The 15960-nt window shown below is 39.2% G+C and overlaps 1 protein-coding gene across 5 annotated transcripts in view; it reads left to right on the top strand.

Moving 5' to 3' along the window:
- The window catches only part of LOC121885362 (3'-5' RNA helicase YTHDC2), a 50211-nt gene that overhangs the window by 14174 nt on the left and 20077 nt on the right, over positions 1-15960 (top strand). For all 5 annotated transcript variants that reach the window (XM_042394739.1, XM_042394741.1, XM_042394738.1 and 2 more), the window contains exons 15-26: positions 1628-1806; positions 2576-2672; positions 3114-3201; positions 3966-4046; positions 4158-4240; positions 5124-5229; positions 6539-6658; positions 6786-7058; positions 9124-9250; positions 9381-9586; positions 14117-14300; positions 15411-15502. In XM_042394739.1, the coding sequence (XP_042250673.1) occupies positions 1628-1806; positions 2576-2672; positions 3114-3201; positions 3966-4046; positions 4158-4240; positions 5124-5229; positions 6539-6658; positions 6786-7058; positions 9124-9250; positions 9381-9586; positions 14117-14300; positions 15411-15502 (1636 nt within the window). The remainder of the gene's footprint in view (positions 1-1627; positions 1807-2575; positions 2673-3113; positions 3202-3965; positions 4047-4157; positions 4241-5123; positions 5230-6538; positions 6659-6785; positions 7059-9123; positions 9251-9380; positions 9587-14116; positions 14301-15410; positions 15503-15960) is intronic.

Raw genomic sequence — 15960 nt, 5'->3', positions numbered from 1 at the left:
TACTTCCCTCCACACATGTATTAAGATATTAGGGGTGCACGATTCAGGAAATCTCACTATTTGAAATGGATTCGATTCTTGATTCAAAATCAATTCTCATTCATAGATTTGATTCTAGATTGATGTTTTGAGTAACTCTTTCCATTTGACTGCAGTAGGCACTGTTATAGGTCTCAAATAAAAAAGATCACACTGAGTCAAATGTAAACATTTGCTCCTCAATGTCAACCTGAGTAAGATTTATTTTCTTTTAGTCCACTCAGTCAATAGGAAGTCCCCCCCCTTTCTCTCTCAACCCAACCGGTCAAAGCAGATGGCCGCCCACTGAGAGCCAGGTTCTGCTTGAGGTTTCTTCCCGTTAAAGGGGAGTTTTTCCTTACCGCTGTCGCCAAGTATTTGCTCATTGGGGAATTGTTGGGTCTCTGTAAATTAAAGAATATGGTCTAGACCTGCTCTATGTGAAAAGTGCCCTGATATGACTTTTGTTGTGATTCGGTGCTATATAAATAAAATTGAATTGAATTGAATTGAACTGAATTGGAATTTCTGAATCGATTCTGAATCGGCAGAGATAGAATCGCGATTCTTATGTTAACCGATTTTTTTGCGCTGCCCTATAAGACATATACACATACTCTGCTTTGAATAATAACTTGTGCCTGATATGGTCTTTACACAAAGAAAATACAATCCTTCAAACATCATCTCCTCCTTCCCTGCCATCAAAAGTTGAACTGCTTGACACAAGATGTCTTCTACTTCACTGAAAAGTCCCTTCTCAGTGTTGATGCACTGGTTTCAAGTTTCCACATCACACTTGTGTAAGTTGTATACTGAACCACAGTTGGCCCCAAATTAGTTGTGATGTCACAAATCATGCTCATAGGTAGATGCCTTAAACTTGGATATAAGGTGAGTACAGAGAAACTTTCCTTCCTCAGCAGATGAATGTGAAATCAAACTCTGCACATACATCTTTCCGCACAGAGAAGAGAACAACATCCAACTGAGGGAACAAGAGGCAAAAAACTTTTATGAGTGGAAGGGGATTTCAAATCCAAATCCAAATATAGCATCAACTTCTGATTTCAAGGGACTGTATGGAAATGATTGTGGAGGAGGATCATTTTTTATTTTTTCTGAAGAAGCAGTGCTATAGCCTTAGGTTCAAAATGTGTGCAATGTTTAGTGAAAGGATGCTCTATTTTGTCATATTTAACATAAATTTTTAATTACTAATTTTACTTTTTCTGTTATGTTCACTGGTGGCTGTATGGAAGTGATTGTTGCATTAAGAAGGTTTAAATTGAGACACACCATTTTAAAGTCTCCATGCTTTAACTCCATTCGTTATTAATGATAAAATGAGATGTACGTTGATATCCTTTTGACATGAATGGGGGGAGGATGTTGCAGGTTTTTTTTTTTAATTTAGAGGAAGGATCCAAAGAAATTATTAAGAACACTGAGGAGGGCCTTTCTTTTTGAAAAAGTGAAATATAATGTCCCCCCCATCTCCACACCCAGTCCATGAAAAAACCATAGGCTTGTCCAGATTGAAATATTGTTGTAGTAGGTTTATAAAGAGTCGTCATTAGCTTCCACCTACATTCCTGTTCCTGTACAGTCCTTTGGGAGAGGCGAGTAGCCTGGATGAGTCCACTCTGGTGCAGTGTGGCAGTGCAGAGCTGAGCAGTGAAGACCAGGAGCTACTCAAACTATACCACCACAGCTTTGATGATGAGTGGGTGGACCTGGACCTCATCATGGATCTGCTGCACAACATCTGCTCTACCACCACTGATGGTGAGGCTCAGCACTTATATGTACAATGGCCCATAAGAACAAAATAGAGTAAAAACACAAACACTGAAGCTTCTTATGTGCAGGTCTTGAAAAGTCTGAGAAAGTAATGAATTTAGTATCTTCCAAAAACATCCATAGAAGGTATTAATGGTCTGCAGGAAGCTATTTTATCCTTTTTTGTGGAGTTTCAGTTGTCACCATCAGACCTGCCGCAAATACTGTCACTATAGCACCTACAGTAGCTAGGAAACTCATCCACTCACAGTGGACAAGATGCAAAAAATACCTATATATATATATATATATATATATATATATATATATATATATATATATATATTGGTATTTTTTGCATTTCCATTAATGTTTGTGTTTTCACTTGTGCATATGTTTTACAGTTTGTAGCATTTTTGGATTTGGAGCACATTTCCTTACAGGGTTTCTGCAAGGTTCACTGAGTTGAGTTCAAGACTTTTTCAGACCTTTTTAATACCACGTAGAATGCATTTTAAAACCTGTTTCACCATCATACTGGCTAAATAATGAAAATACAATGGAAATCCACTAAGTACAATATGGCCTGGAAGTTCTTCCCAGCAATATATAACAATATTTCCCAATGATATCCTTAATTAAATGAAGGAGATTCGCACTACGAAGCTGACCTATTGCCTCAACAACATGAATAGTAATCACAGCCAGATTTCCACAGAATATGGATCATGTTTCAGAATGACCATAATATGATCCTTTATCTGATGGTTTTCAGGTGCTACTCTGATTTTTCTTCCTGGATATGATGAGATTGTGTCACTCAGGGACCGCATCCTCTACGACGATAAGAGATTCTCCACACACTCTGAAAGGTAAAAAGAAGAATTAAAAAAATTTGAACATCATACAGTACATATACTGTATATATGTAATACTGTATGTTTTAGTATGATCTTACTAAAGTAAGACAAGGTTATGTTTTATTTAAAATTGTAATCTCTAAGATTTCTGTCCTGATTGATTTGGTGACACCTGTGGTTACCATGGTAACAACAACTCTGCTTACCAATAATTCCTAACTGGGTGTGATGCGAACGAGTGAGCTAGCGAACATCAGATTTTTTCAGTGTTTCCCAATGAAGACTACTACTACTACTCTGTTTATTATTGAGGTTGTAGTGGGTGGCGGTGGTATATTGGACTGCATTATATTGAAAAGTGTTCCTAATATTTTGTCCACCCATTAAAGTGTGTCCAGGTGGCAAAATAGCATATTGTGTGGTGTGTCTCTGACAGAGGTTGATGTTTCTCAGGTACCAGGTTTTCACTCTACATTCAGACATGCAAACCCTGGACCAGAAGAAAGCCATGAAAACCTCTCCACCTGGTGTTAGGAAGATAGTGAGTCCCTCATTTCACTGATGTCATTGACTTTTTTTAATGTGTCATTTCAATCCACCACACTCATAATGATTTTCAGTAAGGCTTTACTTGGGCCATTAGATGGTATAAAGTTTTCCACCTTTATAAAGAAAACTTTTGTTTCACAAGACACTCTTAAACTCTTACACTGTACTTCATCACTCAAGGGCTACACAAATCAGTGGCGTCTTGATGTGCACCCCAACTGGTTAACTGTCCTATTTCCCAATACTGACGCATTAGCTCTCCAGAAAAGCAATCAGTGCATTCCAACTGCTATACCCTGAATACCACTGACTGTATAACATATCTTGTATGTGCTACGTGTCAAATGACACAATGTTCCATAACACAGTTGGAGTTTATTGCACTTGAGTCAGAAGGTCTGCAACCAAATTGCAAAAAAACATTTTCCAAATGGTGACCAGTAGGGTTTGTGAAAAATATTTATTTATAAGAAAAACCACAAATGAAACAAATGATTTTCCATCACATTTAATATACTTATAAATTGAACATCTGTTAAATTTTCACATAAATCTTGTCATCACTGTAATACTTGCATTTCATATTTTGCACTTGTCAGTACACAGACATACACACATTCATACTGTACATTATCCCTTAAGATAGAGAGAACCTTCTGACTTCTCATATTATACTGTTATACTGTTCCTATTATCAATTGGATTTTCCAGGAAATTCACTGTCAAACTAGATTATAACTGCTCATTTCTTTTCAGATTCTTTCTACTAACATTGCTGAGACAAGCATCACCATCAACGATGTTGTTTTCGTCATTGATTCAGGAAAGGTCAAAGAGGTACAGTCACTGCTGAAGAGATGGATTTACAGTCAAACAGTAACATGATGTTCAACATTAGATACAATTTCACACGTGTAATTAACTAATAAAAGTTTTTTCCTGTTGTAGAAATCCTTTGACACCCTCAGTCATGTATCTATGTTAAAGACAGTTTGGATCTCAAAAGCCAGCGCTCTACAAAGGAAAGGAAGGTAACATCAATCATATCAATATTCAGAGTTTGTAATCTCTTCAACTAGTGATGATCTTAAAGATTGCTATTAGGTTTTTGTCCATCTCAGCCTGCTGGTGTTGCAGCACTGCTCTCCTTTACCACAGCTGAGCTCTGCAGTGTGAATATTTCACTCCAAGTGAAAAATTACAAAGAGGTCACAGTAGGAATTATTTTATGAGGAATAAGTATGGTGTTACCTCACAATCACTTTTGCATCACCTTGTAATACTTTTTGCATTACCCAATCCAATGGAACAGTTAGTATGTTGGGCCAGTTCTTGAGTTACACTGCTACTTTAGGGTAACTCAGAGAATAAAGCTGATCTGAAAGGCTGAGCTCCGACAGTATACAGCCTCTGCCTGGATGTGGTTTGAGCTATGGTTGAAGGTCATTTTATTCAATGTACAGTACCAGTCAAAAGTTTGGACACACCTTCCCATTCCCTTTAATGAGAAAGTGTGTCCAAACTTTTGACCGGCACTGTAAATATTTGATTTAATTTTAATTTATTTGATTCAATATAATAATTGAATTTTATATTGTATTCAATTTGATTATTTAATTTAATTACATTTTATTTGATGCTTGCGCTTTAGTATATTAATTCATTTCAATATGTCAATTACATATTTAATCAACATTTACGTGAATATAAGACCTAGTCTTGCATAGCCAGGCCTATCTCCACACTTCATTTTAGCGCTGTGAGGATTCAGATCAGGATGAAAATATATATTATATTGTTTGTCACTAAACATGAAAGCCTCTGTTGACCTGTTAATATCAGTTTTTACCCACTGATATGAATCTAGGTTTGATATAATCTAAAGAATCTACTGAATGTGTGGCATGTCCTCAGAGCTGGGCGCTGCAGACCAGGGATTTGCTTCCACCTCTTCAGTCGACTCAGGTTCAACAACATGCTGGAGTTTCAGGTTCCACAGCTGCTGCGGATGCCTCTGCAGGTAGACACACGCATTTCAACTTTAATCCTTTTTTTATCTTTTTAAATGTTGACTTTACAGGTTCGCATGTAAATTATGATAAATCACTGCATTTGTGTGTATGTATACAATAAATACTGTATAAACAGTTCATTTACTAGAACTGGATCAAAAATCCACTATAATATTAATCTAAAAATAGTATTAACCTAATACTATGAAAATAACACCCACACATTTGTTATGTAGCTTACAAATAAAATAACAGGTTCACAAATATGTTTATGTACAACTGAAGGACTCCTTAGTAAGAATTTTTTCCTCACTGAGTTCACTTACACATTTCTCTAGAAGTTAAAGTAAATAAATGGTTAACACACATTTGCATATACACATAACCTGGTACATGTGAAATTACTTGCTTTAAATTATGATTTTTTGAGACATTCCTCACAGCATGACTTGAAGAGACTAAGATTTATACCAAACACTCCACATTATAGCTAAATGCACTACTAAACATAACTTACTTTGAGAATTGCTGGAGATGCAGTGATTGTTTGGAGGAAAGGAAACAATGGAGCGGTGGATTATATAGCTGGAGGGGTTTGAGAGGTTTTTATGGATGTTACGGGAATTAAAAAGACAGATTTTTCATGGCTTATTCCTTTAAAAGGCAATTGATGGATTATTGAGGTAATGTTGAGAGAATAACAAGAAAAACAGTAACAACAAAACTGTAGGAAAACAGTAAGGTTATACCCTGGTTTTGACATTTTTTTAAAGATTTCGAACAGCATGTTTTCATTTTGTCATGCCTGAGGCTGGGCTATCTGAAAAACAAAGGTGTCTTTCTCAACTGTAGTTTTTCCAGACGGTTCAGATCAAGTTTTGCCTTTTTAGTTCTGGTCTGTTTCTAGTTCACACTGAATTATTACAAATGAACTAAGAGGTGTAAATATGAAGTCATATGGACTGAATATAACTCATTGATTGGACATTTTTGGTAATGTCATCCTGCATCATCAGCTCTGCATGGACCAATGTGGAGAAATCATATTTTGGTGACTGACCTGCCTCTTTCAGCGTAACATTACAGGGCAACATGTACTGTGTAGCCGCTGTAGTTTACTCACTTTTTAATGTGGAACTGCTGAAATACACAACAGCACACTCAAGATTTAACTCATTTTCACTTTTTTCAGTTTGTATTTTTAGAGGATTCTAATAAAATGAAGTAAATCTTGATGAGAACCTGCAGTGCTGCTTTCCTTAAAAATGCAGGATATTAATCTGTAATACTGATAATATGTCATGTTGTGTTTGTAAGGAACTGTGTCTGCAGACCAAACTGCTGGCTCCCTCCTCCTGTCCAGTGTCTGAATTCTTATCCAAAGCTCCACAGCCTCCTCCTGCACATGCCATTAGGAATGCTGTGCAGATGCTCAAGGTAACAAATACTAAGAAATACGACTATATAACTCACAAGAAACTACACACATGCATACATACACATATACATACAGTATTCCAGCACTCATTGAGTTTCTATTGACTTCCTCCATCTTTCCCTTCAGACAATAGATGCTATGGACCAGTATGAAGATCTGACTGATCTGGGCTACCATCTGGCTGATCTACCTGTGGAGCCCCACCTGGGCAAGATGGTGCTGTGTGCTGTGGTGCTCAAGTGTCTGGACCCCATTCTAACCATTGCCTGTACGCTTGGGTATCGTGACCCCTTTATTCTTCCTGCTCAGGGCTCTCAGAAAAGAGCTGCTCTACACTGCCGCAAACGCTTCACTTCCAGTACCTTCAGTGACCACATGGCCCTGCTGAGAGCCTTCCAGGTAGGAGGGGGGATCCGTATAAGATCTGCTTGATTTCAGGGGGGATATGAACCAACCTGGGTATTGGAACCCCTTCTCCCCCAATTGGTCGCAATGAATTTGATGTTAAGATGATTAACAAGTTAGGAAAGAAGAAAAAACATATTTCTACTAACCAAAATAATGTTTTTTCTCTTTGAAATATAAGCTGGGCCCTAGTTTAAGTTGAAGGGGCTGAGTGAAGGTGAATATAGATCAGCAGATGTGGTGATATTAAATAGTCTCTCAGCCAGTCACACCACTGCTGTCATCTATCTACTAAAGGAGGGAATCACTGTCTGTATGTCTGTATGTCTTTCGCAATATCTCTTGAACCATTCATCTGATCGACTCCACACTTGGTGGGTGTATGGGACCCAAGGGAGTGCAATGTTTTGCAATGAGTGCAACAATTTGCACACACGATACGTTTAATATTAATAAACTTTGAATAAACCAGTGCTCAGTGAGCTGCTCCGCTTTGTGCACGGGCAGGGCAGAGTTTCAGGGCTTTGCCGACCGACTTCAGCATGCCAGAGAGAGACCAGAGACAAGGCATGACAGAGAAAAGGCGAGTCAGAGAAAAGTGCTCTAAAAAGAGAAAAGTGGACAGCGAAAACAGAGCTTTTAATCAAGAATGGACACTCTTACCCCATGGCAAGACAGAATTCATAACATTAACAGCACAATTAGCAGATAAGCAGTGAGTGACTACACAGGAGGTGTTCAGGTACATGGTTGAGCGTAGGTCACCTGCGTTTTGGAAGCGTCCAGAGCCCAATACACGACTTTAGTTACATGCATAAAATGGAACAAACACTTCCACCAGCAGTTCAAAACCAGTTTGTCTGATATGTTCCGAGAACATGGCAATTGTGTAGCACCACTACAGACAAAGCACAAATCTTTGGAGCAAACATACCTACTCAAATCTGAACTGAAGTCAAAGAAAATAGGAATGATCTAAGAGCCCAATATAACTGTTCCACTTCATTTTAGGTTGCACATTATTTATTTTTAAATGCAGCCCTTATTTTACTTGAAATGAGAAAAGAACACGTATTTGCTATTGGAGTACTTAGCCTGTTATTTATATCATCTGTGTATAATAGAATGTTAGTTTCTTCCATGTTGTTGGTGTATATACATATTCACACCTTACATCAAATGTATTAATGTTTCTATGTGTTGAAGTAGTGGCCAGAGGCCAAGCAATCAGCCCGTTCCCAACAGGCACGTTTTGAATGGGCACTGCACTAGTAGTTCTGAAACAGCTGTGCCAATCACAGTTAAGCCTGATGACAGCTCAACAGACAAATGTCTGGATGGTTCAGAGCACCACAATATGAACACACATCACCACATATCTGCAGCCAAAGACAGATGGACTAGGTTAGTTAGTTACTACAATAACAATATAAATTATATACACATATATATATATATATATATGTGTGTGTGTGTGTGTGTGTGTGTGTGTGTGTGTATATTTATATATATATATATATATTTATATATACACACACACACACACACACATAATTGTTGCAAGATAGCATAGAAATTCAGGAGATCATTTAGGTATTTTGGAAATCATATATCATCATCAACATTGCATCTTTTTTTAGTTGTCCATTGTAACTGACTCATGGATAATAGCCAGAATTGATTCAGTTACTGAGTAGCGATGTGATACCAGTTTTAGCTGTATACCTCACTGTATGAAAAAGACTGGGATCATTCTTTTATGTGTAAGGAAAACTCAAGCTTGACTTAAACATTGCTTTCCTAACTTTGCAAAACAAAATGTAAAAAATAAATACATAGATATAAGATTACTGAATTGTTATTTGTTAAAATAGTGGTATCCACTACCAGATTGGCCCATTGTCACCGATACCTGATCCAGCTATTTGAGTCAGTATCGGACTGGTATCCGATATCAGTAATGGTATCGGCATCTCTAATTATATTAGGTCATGTTACCCAGCCCTAGTTGAAAGCTTGGTAATACGTTTTCCTTCATGTTTGTCCTGTGTGGTTTCAGGCATGGCAGAAGGCCCGCAGTGATGGCTGGGAGAGATCCTTCTGTGAGAAGAATTTTCTGTCCCAAGCCACCATGGACATGATACTTGGCATGAGGACACAGCTGCTGGGACAGCTTCGTGCCATTGGTCAGTTCCACTTCAATTTCCTTTATAGCCCATTCTGTCTACACCAAGTATTGGTAATGTTCTTACCAAGTAGACCTGATCAGAATATTTCTAAAAGCTTTTGTCGAATGAATGAATAAATGTCCCCCAGGTTTTGTGCGGGCCCGTGGGGGCAGCGACATCCGTGATGTGAACCTGAACTCTGAAAACTGGGCTGTGGTGAAGGCAGCCTTGGTGGCCGGCATGTATCCAAACCTGGTCCATGTTAACCAGGAGACCTCCCTGCCTTCTAGTAACAAGGAGAAGAAAGTCCACTTCCATCCCACATCCATCCTGAGTCAATCCCAGTTCAAGGAGGTACGAAAACACATCATTTTATTGATGTGTAATGATGTCTCTACAATGTGGTCTTATCACTAAAGGGATCTTCTATCCATGAATAGTGCATCCATCACACACTAACACAAACATTATGAACCCATATATTGTTAAACATGGAAGGTTTAATGTAAAATCTTTTTCTGTAAAAGGCAGAAATGACTCAGTATATTAATTTCAGCATATTTGTTGTAGCTTTTGCAAAAATCCAATTTCACCAACCCACCTGAACTGCCCAATACTGCAGAATTTGAGACCCGAACCTGACCTGAGACCTATATCTTCTTCAAAGACAGAGTTATATAGTTGTTTTGGTAAGGCTTTCTCACATGAAATATAATCAAATAATGGCAACAGATCAACACAGAATATGACACGGCAGCCCAGCAGCACATAATAATGGCATTATACCTTCTAGCTGATTATCCACAGGTAGCTAGTAAACTCAAAACATCTGTCCCAGCTGAACTTGTCAACAGTCCAAACTATTATAACAGAATAAACAGAACTTAGAGGCATGATCATGATGCTCTTTAAAAGTAGGAGTTGTGGAGGAAGGTTAGAAGTTTTATCTGTTGTCTCAACAAGGTCATAATGTTTTCACAAAGCAGCCCTCCTCGAATCATTGGAGATTTTAAGAAGCTGCCTTTTTGCAAGTTTTTGCTTTATTTCATCTATTACTGACCACTCAACAGGCTAATGTCACACATTGGCTTCACACTTCACAACAGGGATTGCATATTTACTTGCAACATTTAACACAGATGACACACATCGATGCAGAGGATTGGAAGAGTCGAAGAGACAAAGAGAAAATTCTACTTAATTTCCTCGAATTTGATTGAAGCCTAAGGCAAAAAAAACCCCTTGATGAGTCCCGTTAACCACCCTGTTAATGGGACTCATCGGGTTCAGATCCAGTCACAGAACGCTACCTCCTATATGGAGAAAGATAGGGGGGTGGGGTCATGCTGTCTAGCTTGTTTGGTGTCTGGTACCTCCGATGATTTGTGGAAGCCATCACAAAGCTTGATTTCTGTGTTCTTCTTACTGAGAAATTCTTTGCACAGAATGTACGCTTGAAACGCAGCCAGGTTCAGAAATCAGATCAGCAAAATTCATTTCAACAGGGTTTCTGTCTCACTGGCTTGTTTATGTAGCTAGATTAGATAGAGGGAAGATGTCAACAAGAGGAGAAAGATTGACAAGTACCGATATCCCCCATGTATGGACAAAAGATAGACTAAGGTCTGAGTTGGGAAGTTTTCAGAAGTCCAGGCCAGAACCCAGGATAACACCATGGGATATGTGGTGGTTGGTGACATGAACACTAGTTGTGGAGATAAGGTGAAAGAGCTGCTTGAAGGTTGCAATAACATGTATTACAAGCCTGTTGATGAAACAATAAACACCAATGGAAAGAGTATTATTCAAGTTTGCAAAGACAATAATACCGCAGGAGGAAAACATGGATTTCTGAAGTGGATTACTGTCTAATCACTGCTTTTTACATTAATTGTGTTAAAAGCTTTGAAGTGAATCAAAATACTGACATGCCATCTTATCACGCCCCATTGGCTATAGAACTTGTTCTTGTTCCCTGAAGAAATGATTAATGCACAGGTTTTGTTAAAGTGTGTTCATCATTTATGTATGCATTCTATTTTGACTCACTCTGACAACCCCTGTGGCAGGAAACCAATGCCCTTTATTAATATTGATCAATTTGTTCTCAACATAAGTTCACTGGAAGTACCCATCATCAGCGTTGACCAGAACCTGGATAGTATGGCTATGTGGTAAGCAGAATCTTCGTATAACTCTGCTGCCCAGAGCAAACTAGCCAGCCCTCGACGCTTAGCAATCTGCCCTTTCAACCAACAGCCCGCCAGTGTTGTGCTGGGCTATTGGTTGGAAGGAGGAGTTTTCCTCAACTCTTCACTAAGAGATGCCATCTATAGCCGACTTCCAAGAACATATGGAGAGGCTGTTGAACCCCTCGGCTGGTGAGGGAGAAAACCCACTGCATATTGAGGGCTATAATGTGAACATGCTACTGCTAGATGACCCTATCACAATAGCAGATGTTCAACATGTAATTGACCACCAGCTCAAGCCGGGAAAAGTTCAGACTTTTGCCAGGTGAATGGTTAATATTTTTATGCACATTTGTAAACTCCATCTTTGTGACTGGCTATCCAATGAAATGTACCCCTGCTAGATTGATCATGTTATTCAAGAAAGGTAGCTCTCTTGATTGTGATAATTTTCGGGGGATTGTGATCAACAGTGCAGCAAAGTTTTATGATTATGTGCTGAATAATAGACTTACGGCCTGGTGTAAGCCATTTCAGGAGCAAGTAGGAGCCCAACTTAAAAGAGGCTGCATTGAACATATTGCGGCACTTACGCCTGGGACACACAGCCTGCGTGAACCTCAGCAGTGCGTGTGCTGCTGAACTGCTGCGTCTCGCACGCTTGCAGCATCCACGCAGACAGTGTTGCTGCTGCGGTGCTTCTGCTGCCAGCTCTATCTTTCTACATAGAGTTTGGCTTTGATAATCACCATCAATAATAGCATGTTTCATATCATTTATATTTAGTTTAGTCAGAAAAAGATTAAGAAGCATGTCCTCAATTGCTAAAAATAAATAGACAATATGTGAGGTGAAAACGGCTTTCTTTCTGACGGGCATGGTGGGGTCTGATTGGGGATACTTTTGTGTCAGCCACATACACTCCTCAGAAAGGATGGGTTAAAATTCATTGTTATTAATCATTCCGCCAGTTAAACCCCGCTGTCATTGCTCCAAGAAGAAGAAAATCCCTCCAGAAAATACCAAGTTTCCCAAACGGGCCAAACACACTCCGAAAAACAAACCTCCAAACTAACTGACAACAAATAAGGAAAATAACAACAGCAAATCTCCATCTGGAAGCAGGTAAAACAACTGGCAGGAATCCCAGTTTGAACTAATATCACAGAAAGCAATAGGAGTCGAGAAAAGAAAAAACACGTCACGTGGAAAAAAAATAGGTGAGACCCTGAATCTCCAGGTGACGCCCTGCAGCAGCGGTGCGGCTCACGCGGGCTGTGTGGCTCCTCTAATCTGTTAACATGGGCGCCGTTCCGTGACGCACCCACACTGCTCACGCAGGCTGTGTGTCCCAGGCATTAGGCTTATAACAGAATATTGTGTCGGAAAGAAAGTTTAACTGCACATTTCTTTTATAGACTCCTTCAAAGCCTATGACAGGGTCCCAAGAGGAAAACTGTTCAACATCTTAGAAAGTTTGGGGTGTGAAGTTACTATGATCTTGGCTTTGATGTCAATGTACAGTGTGACAACAAGTATCCTGGGCTCCACCACAATAACATCTTCTATCGGGGTGAGACAAGGATCCCCCACCTCCTGCTTCCTGTTTGTGATGTTTGTTGACAGGCTTATAAGAAAGATTAAACAAGAATGTGGATGACACTGTTATCCTGGCAACATCAAGAGAAAGGCTGACTGAGAAACTGTTGTTTGCTGTGTCATAGCATGCTTGATCACCCCTTGTGGTATGTTCTTGAAATAATGAGAAAAGAGAACCAAGTTATGAACTCACATTTATCTGAGATAATGGAGAAACAAGATCACATTGAGAGTGACTGTAGGGAGATGATTGAGAAATTATGATCTAAAGATACAAGACCTACCAAGCCATCAACCTAGATATATCGTCCATTTACTTTATACCAGCAATACACTGTACATTGAAGCCCATTTGAGAATAACTTTTAAATGGTTCTGGTTGTCTTCTAATAGACTGCGAGTGGAAATGGAAAGATGGAGCCATAAACCACCTGAACAACATGTGTATTGCTGTAAGATTGGCATACAAAATGAAGAATGCATACTTGTGCACCCTCACACACAGGATATCCATGTGAAATATGGACATGACTCCACTGGACTGAGCTCAATCTTATCAGACACTGATAAAAGAATTTTAGTTATGTTACATGCTTGTCTTTCGCTATTGGAGCACCGGCAAGTTTCCATGGTTTGCCTGATGGGATTTTGTCTTGTTAATTGTACCTAATTACCTACCTTTTAATTTGATTAATTACCTTTTAACATTAATGGGTTTATTGTATATATGATTTTTTGTATATTGTTTGGACCCAAATGTTTTATCTGTTTGTGTCAATAAAATAACTAACTAACTAACTAGCCAGCCAGAGAAGAGAGATGCACATGCACACATGGATCCCTCTGCAAGAATGATTAACAACCATTTCCTGAAACATTCCAGAAATGCCCAAGCAAGAGCTGGGCACTGGAATAATTCTGAGATAATAGGTGGGTGTAGTCTATTTAAATGAATACTGGCTGGGTAAAAAAATAAACTCCTAGAATAAAAAGGGATTCTTCACATTGAGCTGCCGGAAGGCTTTTACTGTGAAACAGATGGAGGTTGTGAAAGGTTTTCACTTGTGTTATTGTTTGTGTTTTTGCTGTTCAGAACAACCCAGCCAGGTCAGTCCAGGCCCTTCCCACAGACTGGCTGATCTATGATGAGATGAGCCGAGGCCACAGGATGGCCAGTGTCCGCTGTTGCTCTATGGTGACTCCCATCACTGTGGCCATATTTGGAGGCTGTGCCAAACTTCCCACCTCTGCCCTGCAGGAGCCTGCTGCTCAGAAAGGTACTGCTAACCTAGTTAAGAAATAACAGCACCTATTTGTCAAGTTACTTCAGTTAAATGTTAAGCAAGTGTGAGCTCATTTATCAGTGAACATGTTATACACTGTACTGTAAAGAAAAATCTCATGCTAGCAACATGGCCCAAGTATGACAATGTCTGTCTGTCAGTCAGCCTGGAACCCTTGTCCTCACCGAGATATTTTGATTATTGGCCATATTGACATTAATTCAGTGTGACTCCCAATTATTTTTCGGACACCTTGAGTCTAACACAACTAGACAGTGCGCACTGAACATCATCTGCAGAAAGCTTTCCAACAGCTCTGCATAGAGATACTATCCACAAACGAAATGGTGACAAGGCACAACTCTGCAGAGCCAAACCAAAGTGAACATTATTAACTTTCTACCAAGACACAGCTCTCTCTGTCTTTATACTGAGAATGATGGCTCATAGTATCAACCTCAGCATCCATGATCCCTCTGTATTTCCAAAAAAATACCCTGAGGGACGGCAGTCATAGGCCTTCACCAAGTCCACACATCATATGTTGACTGGATGAACAAACTCCCATGACCTCTCCACAATATTTGCAAGAGAACAGCAGGTCTACTCTACCATGACCAGGACACCTCAGATCTGAATCTGAGGCTCAACAATCAGTCAGGCTCTCCTTTCCAACACCATGGAGTAAACCTTTCAAGGGAACCTGAACACACGGTGATAACTGTCTTGTGTGTAAACCAAGCCATCCCAACACTATCAAGATACTTCAGCCTCCTCTCCCACAGAGAGATGGGTATGGCTTTCTTTGAGTCTTCCAACGTTGCTTCCTTCTCTGAAGTGGTCTGTCCTCCACCATCCCAAGTCTGAAGGCTAACTGAAACGAGGGATGGCCTTTTCTTGACCATTGTTAAAAATGACTTCTCACAGCATATTTTATGTGATATTTTACTTTTTCTCTAAATTTTTAATACATTTAATCTTTTGAATTTCATGTTTTTTTTCCTGATGAGTGTTTTATGACACAAGTTGATGTTTGCTACTTCAGTAGGATTGAGAACCTTATGTGTGCAGATTCAGTCTGTGTCTCCATGTTGTTTTCTACAGATAGTTCACTAGATGACCTCAGTGACAGTGAGACAGAGGAGCTAGCTGAGATGAAGATTGATGAGTGGCTTGTTTTCCAGTTGGACCGAGAGGTGAGGGAACATTGTTATCAACACTGATCTTTCAACCTTTTAAATGTTTATGAATTTTAATATGATATTTTCCTCATATGACAACACCTCTTTTGTGTTCCATGCCAGTTTTTCCCAAACGTTTTGGCTTGTGAACCTAAAACAAATCATTGTCAAATAGCAAGCCAGCAGTGTATATTCAAAAACTGCTGGCCCATTTAAACATATTGTGTTTATGACAGAATCACTTTAACTTTAGGAAATCTCAGTTTTGGGTTTGCTGGATCTTAGCTCAGCCTTTATACAGTTGGTCCTCATTGACAGGATAAGACTGTGATTTAGCCTGAGTTTGATTTTAGATGGTTTTTATTCTGTTTATCTAGCAGAACAATTTCAGTGGTGGTTGTTGATGATATCTCTGTTGTGCCTCAACGGTCTGTTCTCTATTTTATTTTCTATCTAAATGCCTTTTACTTCAT

The sequence above is a fragment of the Thunnus maccoyii genome, chromosome 19 (assembly GCF_910596095.1).
Source record: "Thunnus maccoyii chromosome 19, fThuMac1.1, whole genome shotgun sequence".
Lineage (NCBI taxonomy): Eukaryota > Metazoa > Chordata > Actinopteri > Scombriformes > Scombridae > Thunnus > Thunnus maccoyii.
This window is presented reverse-complemented; position numbering and strand designations above follow the sequence as displayed.